We start from the raw sequence: 22,629 nt of genomic DNA, 5'->3' as shown, positions 1-22,629 counted from the left end.
GGCCTCGGTCCGGGCAGCGCTCAGCCGGCGCCCCGGCCCGGCCGGCCGCAGCCGCGCGCCTGTAGGTACGGCCTGCTTGTCCCCAGTTGCCCTGTCCTCGTGTCCATCACCCTGGACCCCGGCCGCCCCTGAGAGCGTGCGTGTGTGTGCGCACGGCTGCCCCGGGGAGCGCGGCCGCACGCGCCCCGATCCGCGCGTGTCGTCTTTGTGTGCGCGTGTGGAAGGGAGCGGGGAGCGCGAGGGGCGAGGGAGGGCTGCTCCCCCGCGCGGACCCGCTCCCGACCCCTTCCCGGCGGTGCCGCGCCACCCCCGGAGCAGCTGCGCCCCCGCCCCCTCCTCGGGTCCGGCCCCCGCGGGGACGAGCGCAGCGGGCGCCCTGGAGGAAGGGGTCCCTGTCGCGGGGAGAGGGCTGTTACCGTATCTCCTCCCTAGACTGGCGGAGGCAACCTAGAATGAGCGTGAGGGACCCCATCGGGGCCACCGCTGGCCAGGCCGGCACGCCTCCGGCCGGCCCAGGCTCCCTTTCTCATGGCTACCTTTCCTGACCCGCCCACCCGGAGAGTGCCCCCGCGGTGCCCGAGAGCCAGGCATCAGAGAGGGTGCGCAAAGGGCTGGTGCCTTTAAGAAGGGGCGGGTTCGTGCCCACCATTCAGGCCCTTCGCCTGGGCCATTGAGGAACCTGCCCGCGCGGGCCGCGAACCGCGCCTGCCCAGCCAGCCCTAGCCAAGCGGAATCAGGGCCCTCCGGGTCACCAAGACCCGCAGGCGAAGAAGTCTGCCGCGAGTGAGAGAGAAGGGCCGCTCAGGGTGGACAAGGCAGCAGCCTTAAGAGTGACAGGGAGCATGTACAAGCCTTGATCCGTGTTCGCACAGACTTGGTGCTGGCAGCCTGCGAGTGGAATCGGACCTGGGTCAAATCCTAGCTCTGTCCCTTAGAGCATTGTTTCTTTCCTTCCCTGTATAATGGGAGTGGTGCTGCCTACCTTGTGGTTGGAAAACACGAGTTCCAGCCCCACCAACAGGGGTCAGGGAGCAGGAGGTGGTGTTTCTTGAGGCCCCAGTTGCCGCCCTATTTGGGGAGCTGAGGGCTAACCGCTCCCCCCCTTACTGGCAACATCTCGTCCCTAGTTTTGGGCTAATCTCACCCTCCAGCCCTTTCATTAAGGAGCTCCAGAGCTCTAGGAGGCTTTGGGAGGGTTTGGCAATGGGGACACAGCCATTAAGCTGGCGTGAATCAGAATATATGGGGAGGGTAGTGTCCTATACTCTGATTCCTTCAACTCCCATTGCCCAGAGTGGCATCCTAGGGGTGCCCTTTCAGTGCCCGGGCAAACTTGTGCCAGCCGAGCTCAGTGCCCAAGTGCCATTTCTTTTATGATCTTTACAACAACACTGTGGACTTGGTACCATTATTGTTATTATTGTGGTTTTATGGAGGAGGAACAGATTCAGGGAAGTGCGGTGACTTGCCCAGAATCACTCAGCTAACAAGCCAGGCCATTTCTGTCTGCAGGCACCTGCTCCCTAACCACTGAGCTCTCTACCAAGGCCCTGGGGAGTTGGGTGTTGAGGTGTCTCAGGCTCCCAGGCTGCCATGTCCGTGGGGTACTGGCCCAGCCTTGAAGTCTGCTTCCCTTCCTGCTCCCTGAGGCCCATGTAGCCTCAGAGTTTTGGTGCCTCTGGGGCCTGGGTGAGTTTCTCTTCCCCTCTCACTGGGTTGGGTCTATTTTTATGGCTGTGATTTGGTACTCCTTAGGTGTGACTCCTCCATATCTGAGGGGTTGCTTAGAGCCAGGCAGAGCACTGAGGGAGTGGGCCTTCTGGCTGTAGGACTTGCTTGGGGCTAGATGAAACAGCCTGCTCAGCCTGGTAGAAGAGACAAGCCAGAGCTGTTTGATGTGGGGGCCATCAGGGAGGCCTGCATGGAGGAGGCAGCAAAATAAGAGGCATTGACACAGTGACTGTGACAGTAGGCCCAAGTATATCAGAGATGATGAGAATGGCACAGGATAGGGCAGAGTTCAGATCTGTTGTTCATATAAGATCACTACAAGTTGTACTTGACCTAACAATGTGTTGATGATGGCACCTAGCAACAACTGGTGATGTGGTGTGTGGGGAGTTGCTTTGCTAACCCAGGTGGTTCAAATCCACCAGTGGAGAAAGATGGACAATCTCATCCCATGCAACTTCGGCCTGGAAAACCCGGCAAGGTCAGCTATGAGTTGGTCCTGAATGCAGGACAGTGGGTGCGTGAGTTCGTCCGCTGTTGGGACAGAGAAGTGGGAGGAGATGGGGCAGTACCCACCTGGGTGGCTGTGGAGCCATTGCTGAGACTTTGCAAAGGACAAGCTGGGGCTGGAGGGGAAGGATGTGTTAGAGGTGTCGGAGTCCTGGTGGCACAGTGATCAAGCACTTAGCAGCTAACCTTCCCGGGGCTGTGCCGGAGAAAGATGTGGCCATCCACAGCTAACAAGATTACAGCCCAGAAAACCCTCTGGGGCCACCCTGCCTTGGCCTGTAGAAGTCAGAAACAATTTCAAGGCGGAGGTGGGGGGTGGTGTTTATGTCTAAGGTAAAAACCTTTGTAATGCAATAAGCAAACACATGGCTAGTAACAAAAGGTTAGCGGTTCAAATCCACCTCAAGGCTCTGCAAGAGTAAGACCTGGCCATCTGCTCCTGTAAAGATTACAGAAAACCCCACAGGACAGTACTTCTCTGTCACACAGGGTCACTATGAGTCAAAAATCCACTGGACACTATCTAATAACAGGTTTAGCGGTCTAGAGTTCAGCCAGGCTGTGATGGAGTTGGGAAAAGGGACCCTTGGTTGGCACAAGCAAGGTCCAGAGCGCTGGGTGTTCAGAGCCGAGGGGAGACAGCCTGAGGTCACTGGCTGCCCCAAGGCCAAGTGGTGAAGGTAGAGCAAGGCATGCAGACCTCATATGGAGATAGGACCTTGCCAGTCTGGGGGGCTGGACTAGGGACCAGGAAGGCCTAAGAAGGATGAGATTCAGGTGAGGCTTGTGATGCTGGGAGAGCCAGGGAGGCTGCAGGACTCCAGCCAAGGCTGGCGAGGAGGTGCCTCTGCAGCTCCTCTTCCTTGCATGGCCTGGTCGACTGTGAACTCTAGAAAGGCAATGTTGGCCTCATACTGGAGCCAGGATCATTGAGGTCTGATGGGACAGAGGGGCTTCTGCTCCAGCCATCTATCCAGAAGCTGAGGGAAGAAAAGAGAGAATGGATACAGAATGTTTAGAACATAGACACAGAGGCACTTTGATTTTTAAGCTAAGGGCTGTGAGGTGGAGACAGTCTCCTTCCCTCTTAACACGGGAAACCGAGGCACCAGAAGGCTGTCGTTCACCCAGAGCACACAGCTAGGAGGTGGGGAGCTCAGATGGTTGACCTAGCTCCGGTGCTAAACTCCACTGTCCCAGCATGCCGAAGGTCCAGTCGGAGGAGGGAAGTGAGTGTAGGACTCTCAGGTCATGGGCTCACTGGGTGGTGGGACACAGCTGTAGGATGCAGTGGGCAGGAGCTTTATAGCTCATAGGAGCTTGCTGAGGGTTGAGGGCATCCTTAGAACTGGGGGGGCCTGGTAGAAGGACAAAGACTGGGGTTATAAGAGAGGTTTAAAGAGCTCACTGGGCACAGGGCTGGCTTCTCTGCCACCTCCCAGCATTGCTCTTGAGAGTGGGCCTGAGACCAGGATCAGAAGCAACTTGTGAGAAAGATCAGGGCTGCCCATCCCATTTACAGCCACCAAAACTGCTTAGAAAGAGACCAGCCGGTGCCGCCAACCGCCACCACAGAGAGAGAGAGAGAGTCCCAAGGGCTTTGAGTCCACACCTGGCCCAGCCACCAGGCAGAGTGCTCCCCTCCCATGCGCCCCTGCAGCAAGGCCCCAGCAGGTTTAGGGGTGCTGAGACCAGAAATCATACCCACGTCTGCCTTCTGCAAAGGGTATGGAGTGAGCAAGAGATTCTGGGTGGGCAGGGCCAACTTGCTAGGCAGGGCCCGGTTCAGAGCCTGCCCTGTGGAGACATGGGACAGAGTGAGGGGTCTGTTTGAGAACTGATACCCAGGGACACAGAGTGAACCAGGAGGAAAGGCCCACAGCAGAGGGCACTCCAGGTGGAAGAGAAAGCTTCACCTGGGCCTGGGCAGGTAGGGGAGTGAGAGTGGACTGGTGTGAAGGCACTCACACAGCAGGAGAAGCAGGGCCCTGCGCGGGGGAGGGGGGCTTCAGAGGAGGGTTGACCTCAAAGAACCTTCACTGTGCCGTGCCAGCAGGCTCCAGGGCCCCACGGAGGTCCCAGACTGTGGATGGAATGAAGCCCTGTCTCCCTTCTTGGGCCAGGGGCCAGGGGAGCCCGAGAAAAGCTTCTGTTTCCTCATGGCCATTTGGGGTACACAGTCCACCCGAGGCAAGGCATGGAGAGATCAGAATTCAGACACACACACACACACACACACAAGCCCTCTGCTGGGGAGGGGGGCTCCTAGCTGAGTGAGACTACAACAAAGGGGGTGAAAGGGGGGATACCTTTCAGGGTACTGGATGGTGAATTTCTCCATAGGTCGTAAAAGGGAGGCGGCATTGGCCCACCCTCCCCTTGGCGGGGAGAATGCTGGGGACTGGACCCTGGAACATTGGCCCTGCAGCCCCTGCTGGTGGTGGGCAAAGCTGTCCCCACCCACCCCGGGCACCGCCCACTGTGATTGATCCAACAGCCCTCTTCCTATTGGGGGGGGCTGCCTCATGAATATTTAAAGGATTGAACAGGCTGTGGGGTCCGGAACTAGGCAGTGGGGGCTGAGGTCGTCCAGCATCTTTTTTTCTTCCCAATCAGCACTATTTTTATCACTGGCAGCCTGCCGCCCCCTCCCCCAGGCCCCCTCCGCGTGCGCGCGCCTGGACCACGTGTCTGGACCGATGGGGGCCAGTGGTCCGGGTCTGGCCTCCTGGCCGTGGGGTCAGGAGAGTTCACGGCTTGGGAAGGCGACAGGAAGGGACTCTAGGCTTCCTCTACCCCTGCCCCTGCCCCGCCCCCTGGAGCCCCGAGGAGAAGGGAACAAAAAAGCACTTTTCCCGGAGAAGCCAGACGGCCCAGCTCAGCCTGGAGAGCAGCGAGCGATGGCTGGGGCCGGGGTCCGCCCACCCCGCCGAGGGGCTGGCACCTGACCGCCGGACCCCCTCACGAGGCAGGTGGGCGCCCTTTGTTTCCAGCTCCAGTCCCTGGAAAAGCAGCCCTGGGAGGTGAGCAGCAGTCCCTTGTCTGCACGGGCCCCAGCGCTTGGCCGCAGCCTCCATTGTCAGAGCGCTGGCTCCTTTGTGAGACTCTGGGTGCTGGTGGGGAGACCGAAGGCCCCAAAATACCGCCTGTCCCCCTCCCCGCCAGAGAGGGAGCTCAGCCCTCCCTGCTGACTCAGCAGATCTTTTCTGCATCGCTGGGACCCTTCTGGTGGAAACAGACCACAAGGACCATAGTTGCTCAGGGAGTACTAGCCAGTGTCCGGGAGATCCCTGGAAGAAGAGGTTTTATAGTCTAAAGGCCAAGAGGAGTGCAGGACAGGCAGAGACTGGGTGGCAGGCATTCTCCAAGAGCTGCAGGACGAGGGGACAGGGCCAAGGGTGAGGGCCGAGGTTAACCATGCCTTCTCTGTGCAGAGGGGCCCTGCTTACAGTACCTCTCAGGCCTGTTCCCCACCCCCCCCCCACCCCACTTTTCCTAAGTCTGAGTCCTAATTGTGGTAAAAGGCCTTCCTGATCAAGGTAAAGGACTCCCCTGATCCCTGGAAGGCGGCAGGTAGACTCGAGCCACTTCCCCCATGCCTCAAACCAGCCCTTCCCAGAGACACATCCTGCTTCATCATGGGGAAACTGAGGCTGAGAGATTGGGACTGGAGTCCCTGCACTGAGCCTCCTCCCTGGTCGCACAGCTGACGACAGCACCCCTTCCCCTGCCACACTGGACCCCCTTCTTCTGAGATTGAAGCCGCCTCTGGCCAGAAGGCTTTGGGAGCTGCATTAAGTCTCCCAGTGGGGAGTGTGGGCTCTACTGGCCCCACCACTTGGCCGCTGTCCCCTCCACCTACTGGTTTTCTGTTGGGAAGGTATTCCTGTGTCTTGTCTCCACCCGGCCTCTTCTGTGTAGTCCAGGCTCCACTCAGAGGACAGGCTGCTATGTTAGGCAACAGGCCCCCAGCCCCCTGGCCAGTCAGCAGGGGAACAAAGGGGTAGTCAGGGCAGGCCTGACCCCTAGAACTCCCCCAGGCCAGCCAGTCCCTGCCCAGAGTGTGCCATGGTCAGTATACCCTCAGTGGATCCCTGTTGGGGTCCATCACCACCTCTAGGGAGGGGCCAGCTGAGAAACACCCTAAGTGACCCTCTCTCTGCCTCTTCTCTCTGCCAAGGGCTTTCCCAGCCAGCAGGAAGCGGGGGCAGGGAGAGGGAACTGATGCCTGAGAACCGGGTACTGGACTGGCTTCCTCCCCGCCCCCCACCTGCCTGCTGTTGGGACATAATTATCTCAGACAGAGGCAGCCACATCACAGTGCTGTCTTGGCTCTGCCATGTCACTCACTCGGAACCCCTGGGGGTCCCAAAAATACACGGGCAGAGTTAGCCACTGTGGGGAGCACTGTATAAATGTATAGGCCAAGCACAGAGATAGGCCCCCTCGGCCCTGCCGCAGATTCTCAGGAAATTTGGCCCTCTCTAAACAAGCTGGGGTCTTTGCTGTCCACCTTCTCAGTTGTGGTGGCAAATATATTCCCACCTTCACCCCGAAGGGCAAGAGCAGGAGCCTGGGACATGGCTCAGGCCTGCCTTCTGCCTCACAGGAGCCTATGGACGGACAGACATGGGAGCAGACACTCAAAGCACCCTGTACTTGACAACTTGCTGGAGGGCCTGTGGGAGCTCAGAGGAGATCCTTGTGCTGGGGGGCAGGGATGGACGGAGATCATGGAAGGCTTTCTGAAGGATGTGGCCCCTGGAGTAAATGTTGAAGTTGAGTTGGAGTTGAGTGGATGATGAAAAGAGGAAGAAGGGGGCAGGAAAAGGGCCCAGCAAGTGCCAGACTGTAGGACACCTCCACCCCATTCTTCCCAAACCCTCGTGGCCTCTCAGTAGAGTCTCACCCCATGGGGTGAGCACGGCTCCACTGCTTGTGCCGCTCCGACCTGCGACAGTGTTCCCCAACTGTGGAGTCTAGTGCAAACACCACCCCTTCTGGAAGGCTTTCACGCCAGGGTGGGCACATTGTTGAGACCAGCTGGTTTAGAACTCTAACCCAGCTGGTCCCATTGCCTCCCAGGCGTGAGGGAGGAGTTGGTGGTGGAGAGAGGCTATCCCAATGGCCTGTGGTCACTGCCTGCAGACCAATGGCCAGGGTTGCCCCAGGCCCAGAGGCTCTGCATATGATCTCCCACAAGTGGGCCAGCTATTTTTACCTGGAATTTAATTACCTGGATTGGATCCAGGGGAGATTCAGGATGGTGCTCCCAGGAGCAGGGAGGGAAGGGGCATGCGTGAAGATTGGGGGGATCCTTGGAGGAGGAGTTCCTTTTCTCCCTTCAGAGAGGTGCTCCCCGTGGCAGGACAGGGCCATGTCACCACTTCTCCATCCCTGGTTTTCTCTTCAACACTGGTGAGAGTGTGATGGATTTGTGTCCCTCAGGATAATAGCCACCTTGGAGGATGTGGAGATGATCCCCTAAATAACTGACTGGGGAACCCCCCCCCCCACATAGCTTGGTCACCACCCAGGGTGGTAAGAACTGGAGAGGCCTGGGATTAAGGGGGAGGACACAGAGATTGCTGGACAGGTGCCTTCTGATTTGAGCCTCTTTGAGAAGGTAGGATTTAGCTGGGAACTCGAGGGGAGCAGGGTTCTGGGAGGTGAGAATAATGTGGAGATTGCTGTGAGGTAAGAAGGCAGGGCCTTCAATGGCAGTGTGAGGAAACTTGGTCATAATGCTCCACAGTGTGACCTGCTCTGTGTGCTGCCGAAGAGTCTCATTCATTCATGCTCGCTGTGCGTGCCATGTGCGCAGTACTGAGGACCCACCCAAGTCCACGGCCATCCACTCGAGTCCAACTCGTAGCAACCCTCCATCCGATTTCCAAGGCTGACATCTTCACAGGAGGAGACTGCTCATCTTTATTGGTAGATTCAAACCGCCAACCTCTGGGTTAGCAGTGCAACATGCAGCAAGCACCACTGAGGCTCTTCAGAGATTGTTTGAAAAGTCCTGGCCTTTTCAGGGATCTGGGATGGACAGCGCCCCAAGCAAGTAAACAGATGTTAGGCCAGAGGCTGATCCACCCTGTAAAGATGGTGCAAGCTCAGAACGCTTCAGTCCAGTGCGTTCTGGCTCATGGGGCCCCTCCGTTGACTTTCTGAGGTTGTACATCTGTCCAGCAGACTATCAGTGTTTCTCCTGCAGAGCAAATAGCTGGTGGATTTGACCTGCCAGCCTTTTAGTTCACAGCCCAACACATAACACACTGTGCCACCAGGATTTTCTGTGGAAGAAAGTAAGCAGAAAAAGTGTGGATGTTGATTGTTTTCAACAGAGTGGTGAGGAAAGGTTAACAGACCAGATGATATTTGAGCAGAAACCCTAGGAGAAGCAAGAGGAGGGGAAATTCCAGGCAAGTGCGAAAAAGAAGTGACAAGGCCCCGAGGAGAGGAGTTAGGGCAGCAAGGAGTGATCAGGCCGACCTCTGAATTTCCTGTCTGTGCGGTGGGACTGTCACAGGGAGGCAGAGGAGGGTCCTGAGCTGTCTTCCATTTCTAAACGGATGTCCCTGGGTGGGGACAGATGGAGGCTGTCCTGGAGACCCCTAAAAAGGCTGCTGGGGGCTGCAAGCAAGAGGAGGGGTTCTCTGAGGATTCTGGAAGTTGAGCTGACAGGATTGCATGTGAGAGCTTTGGAGCAGCAGGAGAAGATGGAAGCCAGGCCCGTGAGAACTTCACTTGAAGGCATTTGCTACCCTGGCCTCACCCAGAAGGCTGCTGAGCAGAGGGTGAACACCGACCCCCAGCCCTGGGGCGCCCCTGAGACCCCCCCAGGGACCGAGGGATGGGCAAGCTCTGGAATGGGATCCGAAGCACAGACCCCCCTCTTCTCTGCAGCCGTGGGAAGCCGTGATGGGACTGATGTCTCTACTGTCCTGGGGATCCCTTGGGTTGGACAGGGGATGGGTGAGGCCTGGCCTAGGGGTTCTGAGCACAGCCCCCTCCACAGCTGCGATGGAACAGACAGCCCTGCTGTCCTGGAGTCCCCGTAGGGTCCAGTAGGGTTCAGGTGGGCCCTGGCATGGGAGTTTTTCGAGGCACAGCCGCGGAGAGCTGCGGTGGGATGGGCATCGTGAAAGGTGCTGGTCCCTCTGTCCTGGGGACCCTGAGGGACCTTGAGGGAGGACAGGGGACAGTTGGGCCCCAGGTGGGAGTTCGGAGGCACAGCCCCCTCTTCTCTGCAGCCGCGGGGAGCTGCGATGGGACGGGCGTCATGAACGGTGCCGGCCCCGCCGCCCTGGGCCCGGACTGGCGGCAGTTCTGCGAGCTGCATGCGCAGGCGGCCGCCGCCGACTTCGCGCACAAGTTCTGCCGCTTCCTGCGCGACAACCCGGCCTACGACACGCCCGACGCCGGCGCCTCCTTCTCCCGCCACTTCGCCGCCAACTTCCTGGACGTGTTCGGGGAGGAGGTGCGGCGCGTGCTGGGGGCCGGGGCGGCCGAGCGCGCGCGCGCGCGCCATGGAGCCCGCGCCGCCCGCCCTCAAGGCGGCCACCTACGGCCACTCGCGGAGCTCGGAGGACGTGTCGGCTCACGCGGCCACCAAGGCCCGCGTGCGCAAGGGCTTCTCGCTGCGCAACATGAGCCTGTGCGTGGTGGACGGCGTGCGCGACATGTGGCACCGGCGCGCCGAGGCCGAGGCCGCCCCGCGGGCCACCGAGACCGAGCCGCGCGACAAGTGGACAAGGCGCCTGCGGCTGTCGAGGACGCTGGCGGCCAAAGTGGAGCTGGTGGACATCCAGCGGGAGGGCGCACTGCGCTTTATGGTGGCCGACGACGCGGCCGCGGGCCCCGGGGGCACTGCCCAGTGGCAGAAGTGCCGGCTGCTGCTTCGCAGGGCTGTTGCTGGAGAGCGCTTCCGCCTAGAGTTCTTCGTACCACCCAAGGTGAGTGTCCCCTCCAATGGTGGGGGGTGGCCTGGTACGCCCTTGGACTTTGGGGACCCCATAACTCTTAGCCTATTTGAGGGGATGGAGTGAGTGGTCTCGGGAACCCCGGATGTGGGCCTCACTCCACTTCGTGAACTGGTCACCCCATCCAGTCTCTTACACTGGAGAAGGGGCGCTGTTGAGGACACCAAGGCGCTCCAGGAGGCTGGCTGATCCAACCCTGGGCCTGCAGGAGTGAGGGCTGGGGTCTGTATCTGTCCAGGTGGGACTCTGCTCACTCCTCCTTGCTGCTAACTCCTGCCCAGCCTGGGCCCAGATGGCCTGTCTCCACAGAGGAAAGTGTGGCCTTGGGCACCCCCAGTGTCACGCCTAATCTCGGGCACCTGGGGGCTTGGGGCTGGCCAGCAGAGCCTTCTGGTATCTTGGCTTCTGCAGAATAGCAAGTCTGCCTCTTTTGGAAAAACAAGAACTGTCAGAGAGGTGTCTGCTTTCTGAGAGGCTCTGTGGGCCCAGCCCCAGGCCTGGTGGTAGTGCACACATACAAGCTCTTGTCCCGTCCCCAGCAAGGTGGCCCCAGGTCACAGACAGAAAATAACCCACATTCAGAGGTGTGGCCTGCCCAAAGTCACATAGTTGGTGGGTGACAGAGCTGCATAATTACACCCTCCGCTCCTGGGAGGATGCAGCTAGTTCCGAGGTCGGTGCTCCTTGGGGACTGGGGCCTGCAGGGAGCTGCGACCCCGAGGAGCCATGCAAGCCCCTGGCCCACCTTGGAGCCCTCTCGGTCACCTCTGGCTCTCCGTCTCCCAGTCAGCGACTCTGTATGCCTCTCCCCACTGGAGGGATAGGGCTAAGTGGGATCCCCAAAACTGGAAGTTGTGAACCCATAGGCTCTGAGGGTGACTTTTAAGGAGTGTATTTCCTCTCTGCAAAGCAGTCTTCCCAAGTCCTCTTGTTATGTGCCCTCGAGTTGGCACCAGCCCATAGCTGACCCTCCAGCGGGTTGTCAGAGACAGTGGAGGACACTGTCCATCTTTCTCCTGTGGAGCAGCTGGTGGATTCGAACTGCAAACCTTCAGGATTGCAGCACACCTTTTTACCACTAAACCACCAGAGTTCTCAGTCCTGGGACCCCCCATAATTTGTCCGCTCATGCTTTTTATCCTGAAGTCCCTGAGAAATCATAGAGCACTGAACCCAACCTCCTGTCAGTCAGGGAGACTGAGACAACGGGAAGCAGGGCTTGCCTGGAATCATGCGGAGGCCAGAGGCCCAGGCCCGCGGCGCCTTGGGGCCCAGAGTGGCAGTCCCAGCTGCCCGACTGAAAATAGCAGCGTGTCTTCAACCGACGCGGGAGGGGCACGGCAGCTGGCTGTCTCCCTTCTCCTTCCCAGAGCTGCCAACACCACTGTGTACAGGGGTTGGGCCCTTGAGGGGTCTTACTCAATGCCCAGTGAAGGCCAGTGGGCTGCTGCCCCAGATCTGGTCCTCCTTTTCTTTCTCCAAGTGTTTGAAGGTCTGGGAGGGGCCCCATGAGGGTGGATGACACCAGGGTGAGCGCCCGGGTTCAGTAGACCAAACAGGTGTGGGTGGGACCCAGTGGCAAATCTCAGTGGGGTAAGCCCTGGTCTCTAAGGCAGGTGTCTTGAGAGACAGGAATTAAGGGAACAGAGGTCTGCAGTTGTGAGGGTCTGGGACGGGTCACGCAATCACAGTGCCTCTAGCCAGAAGACACCCCCTCAAAAATCCCGCAATCCTAGACTCCACTGCAGACCCCACTCTGTTCTAGTCACCTGAAGCCCAAAACCTTCCACACCCCTGACTGAGATGATGGCCTCATGCTCTGGTCACCCGAGTCCCTTGGTCACTTCCCCAAGCTTAGCCCTGTACCTTCTGGCCATCGGCCAGTCCTGCCAGGAATTCCCGTGCCCCTGCCCGTGTAGCACATGACCTATCCCTTTCCTCTCAAGAAAGTCCCTATCACAGAGCCAGAGCCCTGCCAGGAATCCCAGCCTCAGGCCAGCCAGGGGACCTCAGGCCCTGGGCAAGAACTGGGCAGAGTAGGCAGTGGCCCACCCAGGGAACCTGCCCACTCCGTCAGTTGAACGCTGTAATGTTGTTGGAAACACACACCCTTTCACTCACACCTGCCCAGCACTGGGGAGCGGGCACAGCCTGAACCGGGGCAGCAGAGCTTGACCTTGCCCAGCCCACAGCCCTGTCATGAGCCCAGGGTACATCCTGCCCCTGCCTCTTTTTTTTATTTTTTTAATGAACTAGAATAGAATCGAAAATACCACACCCCTCCACACATGGTAAGGTGTAGTGTCGTGTAGTGAAATGATTGTTGCAGAGATATTTCTGTGTATGCTTGGGTGCCAAGCCACAATGTCAAATATATTTCAAGGTCAAGAAGGTGTGAAAACCACAGACGTGGTGGGTGTTGGGCCAGAAGAACGGTGTGGGTGAGCTCACCTTTCTGGTGGGAGAGAGGAAGCAGCTGTCCCAGCTCTGCCCTGACTCCCTGTGACACGGGCGAGAGTGTCCTCTCTCTACCCCGAGACTCCTCGACACCCCCATCTGTGGAATGGGGGTGGGAATGCCTTTGTGCCAGGTGCCCTGGGAGCGAGGGTGAGTGGAAGAAGCATCAGAAGCCCTGCACACCACCCACTGTCCCTTCTGCCTGCCAGGCCTCCAGACCCAAGGTCAGCATCCCACTGTCCGCCATCATCGAGGTACGCACCACCATGCCCCTGGAGATGCCAGAGAAGGACAACACGTTTGTACTCAAGGTGAGGGCCCCACAGGCTCCCCCTCGTGGTGATATGGTTCAAGGTCATCCTGTGGGAGAGTGGGCTGACGCTGGGGCTCTGGAACCATGGACTCCGGTGTTGCCCACCTCCCGAGCCCGTGTTCACATTTCCTCCTGGGTCTGAGGGAAGCTCTTCGGGTTCACTTCCTTTCCCTCCCCCTCAGCCTCCACTGGTGACAGGCCTTGCAGCAGTTATGCAAATCCGCCTGTCACTGGGCATGGGTCCAGTCCCACAGAGGGTACAATGGGTGGGTGGGAGGCACCCCAGTGGGCTTAGGGGCAGCCTGCCCTTTTCCCAGGCCCTATCTCAGCAGGGTGGCCTACTCAGTGGCCAGGGAAATGGCTCCAGGCTGCCGGGCACTGCCCTGTGCCATTTCATGGCATGGAGACTATCCCCAGGGAGGCTAGATGCTGCCGCCCAAAGTTGCATAAAGCTCCAGCCTCGTCTGCAGGGTCTTGATTGGATGTAGGCTTTTGCCTCTTCTTTCCCTATCTCTATCCCTTTCCCTCTCCCCTGTCCTTATCCGTATCCCTTGGACTGCCCGCCCACAGGGCAGGGCAAGCAAATATGTCTTGGGAAAAGTGCAGCCCAGGTGCTCCTTGAAGGCAAGGACGGTGAGGCTTCATCTACTTTGGATATGTTGCTAGGAGACGCTGTTCCTTGGAAGGGGTATCAAGCTTGGAAAGGCCAGCAAAGGAGGGGAAGACCCTCAATGAGGTGGATTAACAGAGGGGGCTTGACCTGTCAGAGATGATGAAGATGGCACAGAGCAGGGTTCAGATCCTTCGTTCGTGGGCTCACTAGAGTCGCTGCCAGCCCAGCACCACTTAACAGCATAATAATTAGGATGCTGTCGTGCATAGGAAGCTGTACTGATAACCCCAAGGCAGTGCCTCTCTGCTGGTTCAAGTCCACCAGCGTCTGTGAGAGAAAGATGGACATGCAGTTTATAGCCTCTGACAACTGCCTGTAGGGGCAGCTATGAACTGGTGACGAGTCGAGGGTAATGAGAGAGAGAGAGAGAGAGATTGATCACAGCCTGTTTATTCATTTAGCAGATAGAGCCAGCTGAGCCCACCAAGCCCTGCATCTGTTGCACTGCACAGGCTGGAGTCAGTCCTGACAGCTGGGCCACCAGGTGTCCCACCACGTGTGCCGGGTCTCACTTCCCAGCCTGTTCTGGGCCTCAGTTTCCCATCTGTTCAGGGCAGGGTTGAGCTGGTCTCTGAGGAGACCTCTGGCCCTGACACACTAGTCGCCCAACACCGGCATTTAAATAGAGACACTGCAGGACACAGCACAGAAGGCATCCCAGACACATGGGCTCCGGGCCCAGCATGGCCACTGCCACTTGTGTGACTTAGCAAGTGACTTGATCTCTGTGAGCCTCAATCTTCCCATCTGTAAAATGGGTGAAATATGTGCACTCACTAAGGGAAGTGGGGAAACCTTATCATATGTTGTAGATAAGAGGTCACTCAGGCCTGCACTAAAGGAAGGGCTTTCTCCTGCACACTCACTACTTTTGAAGCTGCATGTCCTTGAGGAAGGAACCCTGTTGGCATAGGAGATGAAATTCTGGGCTCCACAATCAGCACTCTTCGGCACTAGCAGTCAGGACATGAGAAGATGAAGAGCACTGTGAAAATCTGCTCTCAGGGACCTCTCTAGGGTACTGAGAAGCAGTGATATCAATCTAGAGACTAAGGTGCACCTGATCCAGGCCTTAGCCTTTGTAATTACCTGCTGTACATCAGAGTGCTGGACAATGACTAAGGATGACAGAAGAAGAATTGATGCCTTTGAGTTGTGACTGGAGAAGAGTATTGAGCATACCATGGACCACCAAGTAAGGCTGAGACCAGGTTTCCCCTTGGAGACTAGGATTTTGAAACTCCATCTCACATACTTTGGACACATGAACAGGAGGGACCAGTCCTTGGAGAAGGACATCATGCTTGGAAGGGTGGAGGGACAGTGCAGGAGAGGAAGGGCTTGGATCAGATGGCTAGATCCAGTAACTGGGGCAACGGAGGTAGGTGTGTCAGAGTCAGTGAGACTGGCTTAGGACAGGGCAGGCTTCAGAGCTGTTGTACGTAGGGTTGCTGTGAGTTGCAGGCGACTTGACAGCACATAACAACAGCAACCAAAATGTTGGAAGGTCCAATGCACAAGCCATGCTGCAAGAGAAATGTGACGCTGTCTGCTCCTTTTAAGGTTTATTGTTATGTGTCGCCAAGTTGGAACCGACCCATAGCGGACCCTCCAGCAGATTTTTAGAGGCTGTAAATCACATAGGAGGATATTGCCCATCTTTCTCCCAAGGAGCGGCTGGTGGATTTGAACCATTTACCTTTGCATGGTCAGCACTATTCCTTTCCACTAAGTCCATCCTCAGAACCCATATAAAGCATCACTCGGTTTTCATTTTTTACCCATGTTGAAGGGGGCAGGTCATTGTGATGGCATTCCAGGCTTGGAGGCGTGTGACCATGGTGGGTTTGGTGCCCCATGGCAGTGGTGCCCCACCACCCATCCCCAGGTGCAGGGCATGGACAGGGGACGCTGGGCAGCCATCCCCTACAGGCCAGCATGTCCTCAGAGGCTGTGTTTCATGGGCCTCACGTTACCTGGTCCGTGGGCCTTCTTGGAGGTGGCCTGGAGGAAGGAGCAGGCTTCACCCCGGATCCTGGCCTGGGTTGGGGGTGGTGCCCAGAAGCCCCCGTCTTTCCTGCTCACAACAGTGAACCTTCACAGGGGAGGGGTGGGACTTGCCTTGACATACCAGCCGTGGGTCCTGGGACGTGGGACTGCCCTGTAGAAGGTAGTAAAGGTTGGAGCCCAGAGTGAGGCTGGACCCTGGCCGCCTCTCCAGGTGGAGAATGGAGCAGAGTACATCCTGGAGACCATCGATTCGTTGCAGAAGCACTCGTGGGTGGCTGACATCCAGGGCTGCGTGGATCCCGGGTGAGTGCCCAGAGACCCTGGGTGGGAGTCAGTGGGGGTCTGGCTGAAGTGTGCCCTGGTCCAGCCTTCAAGGGGAGCAGCCTTCTGGTCAGCACAGGAGCTGGGTGCAGAAAGAGCTTTCATCACAGCTCTGGCCGGATAGGTGCAGGCCAGGCCCAGGTAAGGGCAGCCATCTGACCCCCACCCCAGACAGCTCTGTGGGGCCAGGACCTCGAACCCTGGAAAGGAGTCTTGTCCTCAGACCACTGGGGCATGGATGAGGAGGGCCAGGCTGGAGGCCCCTAGTCCAAGCCCAGGGCGGCCGCATCCTGGGGTAAAGTGAGGCAGGCAGGGGACGTGGGGTGAGCAGAGAACAGCATGAGGATCAAGCAGACCACCTCACGGCCTTTAGGGGCGCTCAAGCTGGAGCTCTTGCGGAGAGGACTTCAGCGGTGGGATCCTGGAAGGGCGGAGGCAGTGGGGAACCAGAGCAGGGTGGGAGGCGTAGTGGACCAACAGCCGGCACTGACAGCAGCTCCTCCTGGCTAATGAGACGTCTCCACGGAGTGGGGCTGCCGCTTTCTAATTAACAGCCTCCTTGAGGGCAGCATAACTAAAGTCCCAAGAGCTGCCCAGGCCCCTCATGCCCAAGGTGTGGGTAAGCCGTCCTTCGACACCCTCTCGCCATCTGCTCTGTAAACTGCCCAGCCTGGCGAAGGTGGACCTCCCTTTACAGTGCCCCAGAGCTGGCCAGTGGGGTCCCAGACACAGGGGAGACCCAGGCAGGGCCGGGAGCTGGCCAGGCCCCACCCACCGCGCTATCTCCTGCCCCTGGAGTGACCTCTTGGGGCTTAGTGGGCATGGGTCATGTGGAGGACTGAACCCACTGGTGGCCCCCCATGGCTGGGTCACTCGCAGAGTGGCCACAGAGCAAGCTGAGGGAGGGACAGAGGGACACTGTGGCAGAAGATCCCTAGTGAGTGGAGAGCAGATTCAGGCAGAGGCCAGCTGTAGGCATGCCAGCCACTGGCCCCGTGGCTCCCTGTGCCTGAGCCCAGGTCCCGTGTCACCACCTGCAGGGACAGTGAGGACGACGCCGAGCTCTCATGCTCCCAGGGAGGCTGTCTGGCCAGCCGGGTGACCTCCTGTAGCTGTGAGCTACTGGCGGACGGTAGGTGGGGTCAGGGCTCAGGGTGGGGGCAGGATGGAGGGAGGTGGGCACTCAGGGGTGGACAGACAGACACGCTTCCTACCTGCCCTTCCCCAGCAGCAGACTTGCCCCGGCCCCCGGACACAACGGCAGCAGCAGGCGCTGTGGTCACCGCCCCCCATGGCCGGGCTCGAGATGCTGTTGGCGAGTCCCTGGCCCACGTCCCTCTAGAGACGTTCCTCCAGACCCTGGATACCCCAGGCGCCGGCGGCGGTGACAGCAGTAACACAGGTGCCAGCCCCCGGCCTTCCTCCCCATTCCCACCCTCGGCATGGGCGCCTTGGGTCCACGGGGGCTCTGTCCACAGCCCCCCTGAACCTCAGCAGCTGTGGGCTGTCCTCTGCTAGGTCCTTGCCACATCACTAGCTCCTCAGGAGGTCTGGATTGAGAGGCTTTTTATTTGAGAGAGAGAGAGTGTGTGAGGGTGTGAGGGTGTGAGGGTGTGTGTGTGTGTGTGTGTGTGTGTGTGTGTGTGTGTGTGTGTGTGTGTGTGTGCCGTCAAATCAGATCTGACTGGACTGGTACAGGAGGAGATTGCCCCTCCTTCTCCAGCAGAGCGTCTGGTGGATTTGTACCATGTACCTCTGGGATTGCAGTGCAGCTTCTTGCCACTAGGTCACCAGAGCTCCTTTGGAGAGGCTTTTGTAGGGAAGCCTTGAGAACCTTCACAAAAGAGAAGCCTTCCAAGGACTAGGGACAGGACACCAATTTGTGCCAGGTTTGCGGAAGACTTGTCTCTGAGCCTTCATTTACTTTTGCCTAATCATTAATAACATAGGGAGCTCTAGTGGTAAGAAGCTGTGCTGCAATCCCAAAGACACCAGTTCAAATCTACCAGCTTCCTTGGAGAAGGATGTGAGACGTGAGTTTTATTTACTGCCTCTGAAAACCTGCTGGAGGGTCAGCGATGGGTCAGTTCCGACTTGACAGCACATACCAGCCCCCACTCGGCTGGGCCGGCCAAGCTCCTGACTGAGTTCTAAAATCATTCAAACACCACTTTGCATTTACCAGCCCGAGAGCTGCGAGCCCTTTGTTCATTGACCTGTCTCCTCCACCACCTACCCTGATGCCACTTCCCTCCCCAGGGGAGGAGGGCGCCGAGCCCGAAGACGCTGAGCCCCAGCTGGAGCTCTCCAACTACCCCTGGTTCCACGGGACGCTGTCACGGGTCCGGGCCGCGCAGCTGGTGCTGGCCGGGGGCCCTCGAAACCACGGCCTCTTCGTGATCCGCCAGAGTGAGACGCGGCCGGGGGAGTACGTGCTGACCTTCAACTTCCAGGGCAAGGCCAAGGCAAGTGTGCCCAGGGTCACGGACTGGGCAGACGGCCGGGTGGGGCGAGAAGGGAGCAAGGTGTGTCGGATGTAGGTGGACATGACTTCCTCCAGACATGTTCTGTGCATCACCCGCCCCCACCACACCGCCTCTCTGAGGGTCTGCAGGCAGCTAAGCCAGCTTTTCCCTTATGCAGATGGAGACGCCACCTGCTAGGGGCCCAACCCACAGGAGGCTGGGCCCTTCTGGGGATGCAACTGTGTAGATCGTTTTTGGACCTTGTACTCTGGGGGTTCTGAGGGTGTTCACCCAGCGCTACCCCGGTGCAGGGCTGGGTCAGCCAGATCTCCCACCTCCCCCTACCCTACGACTAGGCAGCCCCCTTCTCTGCTCAGGTCCGCCCACCAGTCTTTCTTACCTTACTTCTGGGGCATCCCTGTGCTCAGACCAAGAACCAGGGCAGCCCACCATGCCCCGTGGACCCCAAAGAGCCAGACAGGAAAGGAGGACCTGAACTAGGCAGGAGGGCAGCCCGGAGCCTGGGGCCCTAGAGGAGAGCCCTGACCCACCAGCTAGAATAGGACCTGAGATATGAAAGGAAGAACTATGGAGCTCTGGTGGCCTAGTGGCAGGAAGCTGCACTGCAATCCCAGAGGTGTGCGGTTCGAATCCACCAGATGCTTTCCTGGAGAAGGAGGGGCAATCTCCTCCTGTACCAGTCAGATCCAATTTGATGGTACACACACACAAAATAATAAAATAAAATAAAAAATTAAAAAAAGAAAGGGAGGAAGGAAGAACTATGCAGGATGAGAACAGTGGGAAGGGTGGCCTGGACCAGATGCAGCAGGAGCAAAGGTCTAGAGGCTGCCCAGGCTCTGAGGGAATCGTATGCTAATAACATGCTGAGGTGCATGGCTGGGGTCAGGAGAGCCCCAGGGTGGCCAGAATGGGGGGAAACTTCATCCCCTACCTGCCCCATCCACCATGTTCCCCACATGGAAGAACACCCAACCCCAGCTCCTCCAGGACAGGGCAGCTGGTCAGTCCCTGCTGGAGGTGGGAGACCCCAGAGGACTCCTTCCTGCCGGCGGCTGGTGGATAGTGTCGGTCCCTGGTGTCCGCTGGTCTCACAGCATCTGGGGTTCCCCGCGAGCTCTCCCTGGCAGCGGCCTGCCCTGGAGAAGGCAGCACCTCCCTGGGGGCACCTCTTAGAGCTGCCGCCCTCACAGTTTCTCCAGCAACCAGGCCCTTAACGAAGGCCTGGAGGCCGTGGTCTGTCTTGGCCAACCTTCCCAGAGGCTGCCTCCCCAGGAGAACTGGGTCTGACCAATGCCCAAGCCTGACGGCAAGCGGCACTCAGCCCAGCTCAGGGCAGAGGAAGGGAGGGCAGGGCCTTGAACTTGCCTCTCTGCCTGGTCCAGCGGGCGGGTGACCACCTGAGTTAGGGGAAGGGGAGCAGGATGCAGGCCCACCGGCGGACTCCTGCCCACACACCTCCAGGGCGAGGAGAGCAGAGCGCCGCCGGCTTCCCAGGCCACACTTGCACTTTCAGACACTTGAGAAGCCCAGAGTCCCTGCACTCGGCTGCAGTTAAACTGCCTGGGTTTGCTGGCACTGCGCCTGGCGAGTTCTTGCTCTGTGAGTAGCAGAGCTCATTCACAGGGATGGGTCCCCGAACCCTACACACCCCAAGGACTCTTCTGTCCTTTGTGTGGACTACCAGGCCAGCACCCCCTCCTGGGTTCCTGTATCCCCTGAGAGCCCACTCCTCACCTCCGCTCTTGCCAGTAAACCCCATAGACACCACTCTTCTTCCCGTGGGAAGCATGTGGTGAAACAGAGGGCTGGGGCGGAGCTCTGTGGCTCCCCATACACACCTGTCCAGCTGAGGCACCTGCTCCGCGGGCCCCGGGAGGGCCGGCCTGTTCTCCGTGCTCCCAGTGCTCCCACTTCAGTGGTCACTTCTGTCCAGACTGGCCAGGTGCCCACCTCCTCCGGCTTTAGCTCAGCCCGGGCCAGAGGTAGACTCCTCACCTGCTAGAGTATGGGAGGCACACACAAGAGTCCTCTTCTCAACTCCGTGCTTGGTGGCTGGAGCTGGTCACTCGCCCACCTGAAGCCTCCGTTTGCCCATCTCGAGATGGAAGGATTAATCCCTACTTCCTGGAGCTTCGGGAGAACTTACAGATGGGGGTGTTCAAGGCACAGGTCTACACTCAGTGCAGAGACGCGTTCTCACGCTGTTCCCAGCCTGGCCACGTCACCCCCAACCCCTGGTCCCTTTGCAGGAGTGACCCCGCTCTGTGCGGTCCTGGGAGAGCTGCCCCGCCCCCGGCCACCACAGAGGCATCTGTCCTGCCTGTGGCCAGTCTGGGTCCCCATCACTGACCCGCCCACCTGTGCCCACAGCACCTGCGCCTGTCCCTGAACGGCCATGGGCAGTGCCACGTGCAGCACCTGTGGTTCCAGTCTGTTCTCGACATGCTCCGCCACTTCCACACCCATCCCATCCCACTGGAGTCGGGGGGCTCCGCCGACATCACGCTGCGCAGCTATGTGCGGGCCCAGGGCCCCCCACCTGGTAAGATGCCCCCGCCTGGCCCAGGTGGCTGAAGAAGACAGGTGGGGCCTGGTGAGGGTCACCTTTGGTGGTTACCCAGTGGGTGCAGTTTCCTGACCTCAGTCTGAGTTCAGCGTAAATGTGTGATGGATGAGATGTGTGTCGGGGGGGAGAGAGGTTTCCTGACCACTATCCCTGTGTTTTGGGGGGGAGGAGAGAGAGAGGGAGAGGGAGGGAGAGAGAGAGAGAGTGTGTGTGTGTGGAGGGGGGGGGTTCCTGACCCCACGCTGACTTCAGCGTGGATGTGTGTGTTCCTACATCCATGGTCCCAGCTTCCGGTCATTATACCCAAGGAGGCAGATGGAGGAAAGAGACTCAGCCAGGAACCAGGAAGCCTAGATTTGGGTCTGGCCTGCCTGTTTGATTCAAGGCCACCTGGGTCCCTGCACCCAGACTGCTCAGCCTGGGGGAAGGGAAGGGGTGCCCAGGACCGGCCGGTGGCAGCAGGGGCACCTGGCCTGTTGGGGCGAGAAGGAAAGAAGGCTGACGCCTGCATCCCCCCATTGCAGAGCCGGGTCCCGCGCCCAGCGCCTTGCCCGCAGCACCCGCCTGCTGGAGCGAGCCTGCCGGCCAGCACTACTTCTCCAGCCTGGCGCCTGGTGCCTGCCCGCCGGCCTCGCCCTCTGAGCCGCCCGCCGCCTCATCCACGTCCACCTCGTCCTCCTCGGCCGCATCCGCCGCCCTGCCTGCGCCCCCGCGCCCTGCCGAGGGCCGCAGCGAAAGCACTGAGCGCCTGCGGGAAGCCCCAAGCGGCAGCGAGGAGCCCCCCGAGACGGGCGCAGGCGAGGGCGCACGGGGCCGCCCGCGGGCTGTGGAGAACCAGTACTCCTTCTACTAGCGCCCCGCGGCCCCGGGCGCTGCGGGGAGAAGCCAAGCTCTTCAGTGAAGACATGTTATTAAAGAGCCTGTTTTAGGGACTGCACTCGGTGTTCCTGTGGTCCTTTTCTTACCAGCCCCCGGGCAGGGGACAGATGGCCCACTGACCCTCGGCAATTGACCTCAGGAACCGGCTGGAGGGGCAGCTAGGAGTCGGTCCAGCCCTTTCCAAGGGCAATGAGCTGCATTGTTGCAGTTTCTGGGGTACAGGGACCCCTGGCAGAGTGGTCTGTAGGAAGTTAATCAGCTAATTCTGCCAGTCCAGCAGTTCAAATCCAGCCTGGAAACCCAAGAGTCTTTTGCAACTCCACAGTAGTGAGGTGTTTGAAGTTTTTTGATTTTTTTTTTTCCCTCAGGCAGAGAGAGGGCACTGAGATCAAGAGCTGAGCTCAGAGTCTGTAGGAGGAGCTTTTTTTTAATAGTGGTTTTGTTGTTTTTTTTTTGTTATTCACTTTATTCCTCTGGATAAATGGTGAGTCTGAACTGTTGACTTTGCAGTTAGTAGCCAAGGACTTAACCACTGTACCACCAGTGTGCCTTCCCTATAAGAGGACCTTAACCAAGAGTGAGGCGCCTGTGACCAGAACTGAAACCTGGGCGCAAACAAGGGGGGGGGGGCCGGTGCTGGTGGAGAAAGTGAGGGCGGGTTTATCCACAGTCACAGTGCAGGGGGGGGAGGAGCA

The 22,629-nt window shown here is 58.9% G+C and overlaps 1 protein-coding gene across 1 annotated transcript; it reads left to right on the top strand.

Annotated features, from left to right (window-relative positions):
* Nucleotides 1-9,334: 9,334 nt before the first annotated feature.
* SH2B2 (SH2B adaptor protein 2) lies at nt 9,335-21,908 on the top strand. The gene is given in 9 exon segments (XM_006889800.1): nt 9,335-9,762; nt 9,764-10,199; nt 12,893-12,994; nt 15,891-15,982; nt 17,041-17,132; nt 17,229-17,402; nt 18,260-18,465; nt 20,860-21,031; nt 21,580-21,908. Coding segments are annotated over 9 exon segments (2,031 nt in total).
* Nucleotides 21,909-22,629: the final 721 nt, after the last annotated feature.

Source organism: Elephantulus edwardii, unplaced genomic scaffold, assembly GCF_000299155.1.
Source record: "Elephantulus edwardii isolate Elephantulus edwardi_28Jun2011 unplaced genomic scaffold, EleEdw1.0 scaffold00080, whole genome shotgun sequence".
NCBI classification, from domain to species: Eukaryota; Metazoa; Chordata; class Mammalia; order Macroscelidea; family Macroscelididae; genus Elephantulus; species Elephantulus edwardii.
The sequence above is the reverse complement of the archived record's forward strand: the minus strand, read 5'-3'. Positions and strand labels throughout refer to the sequence as shown.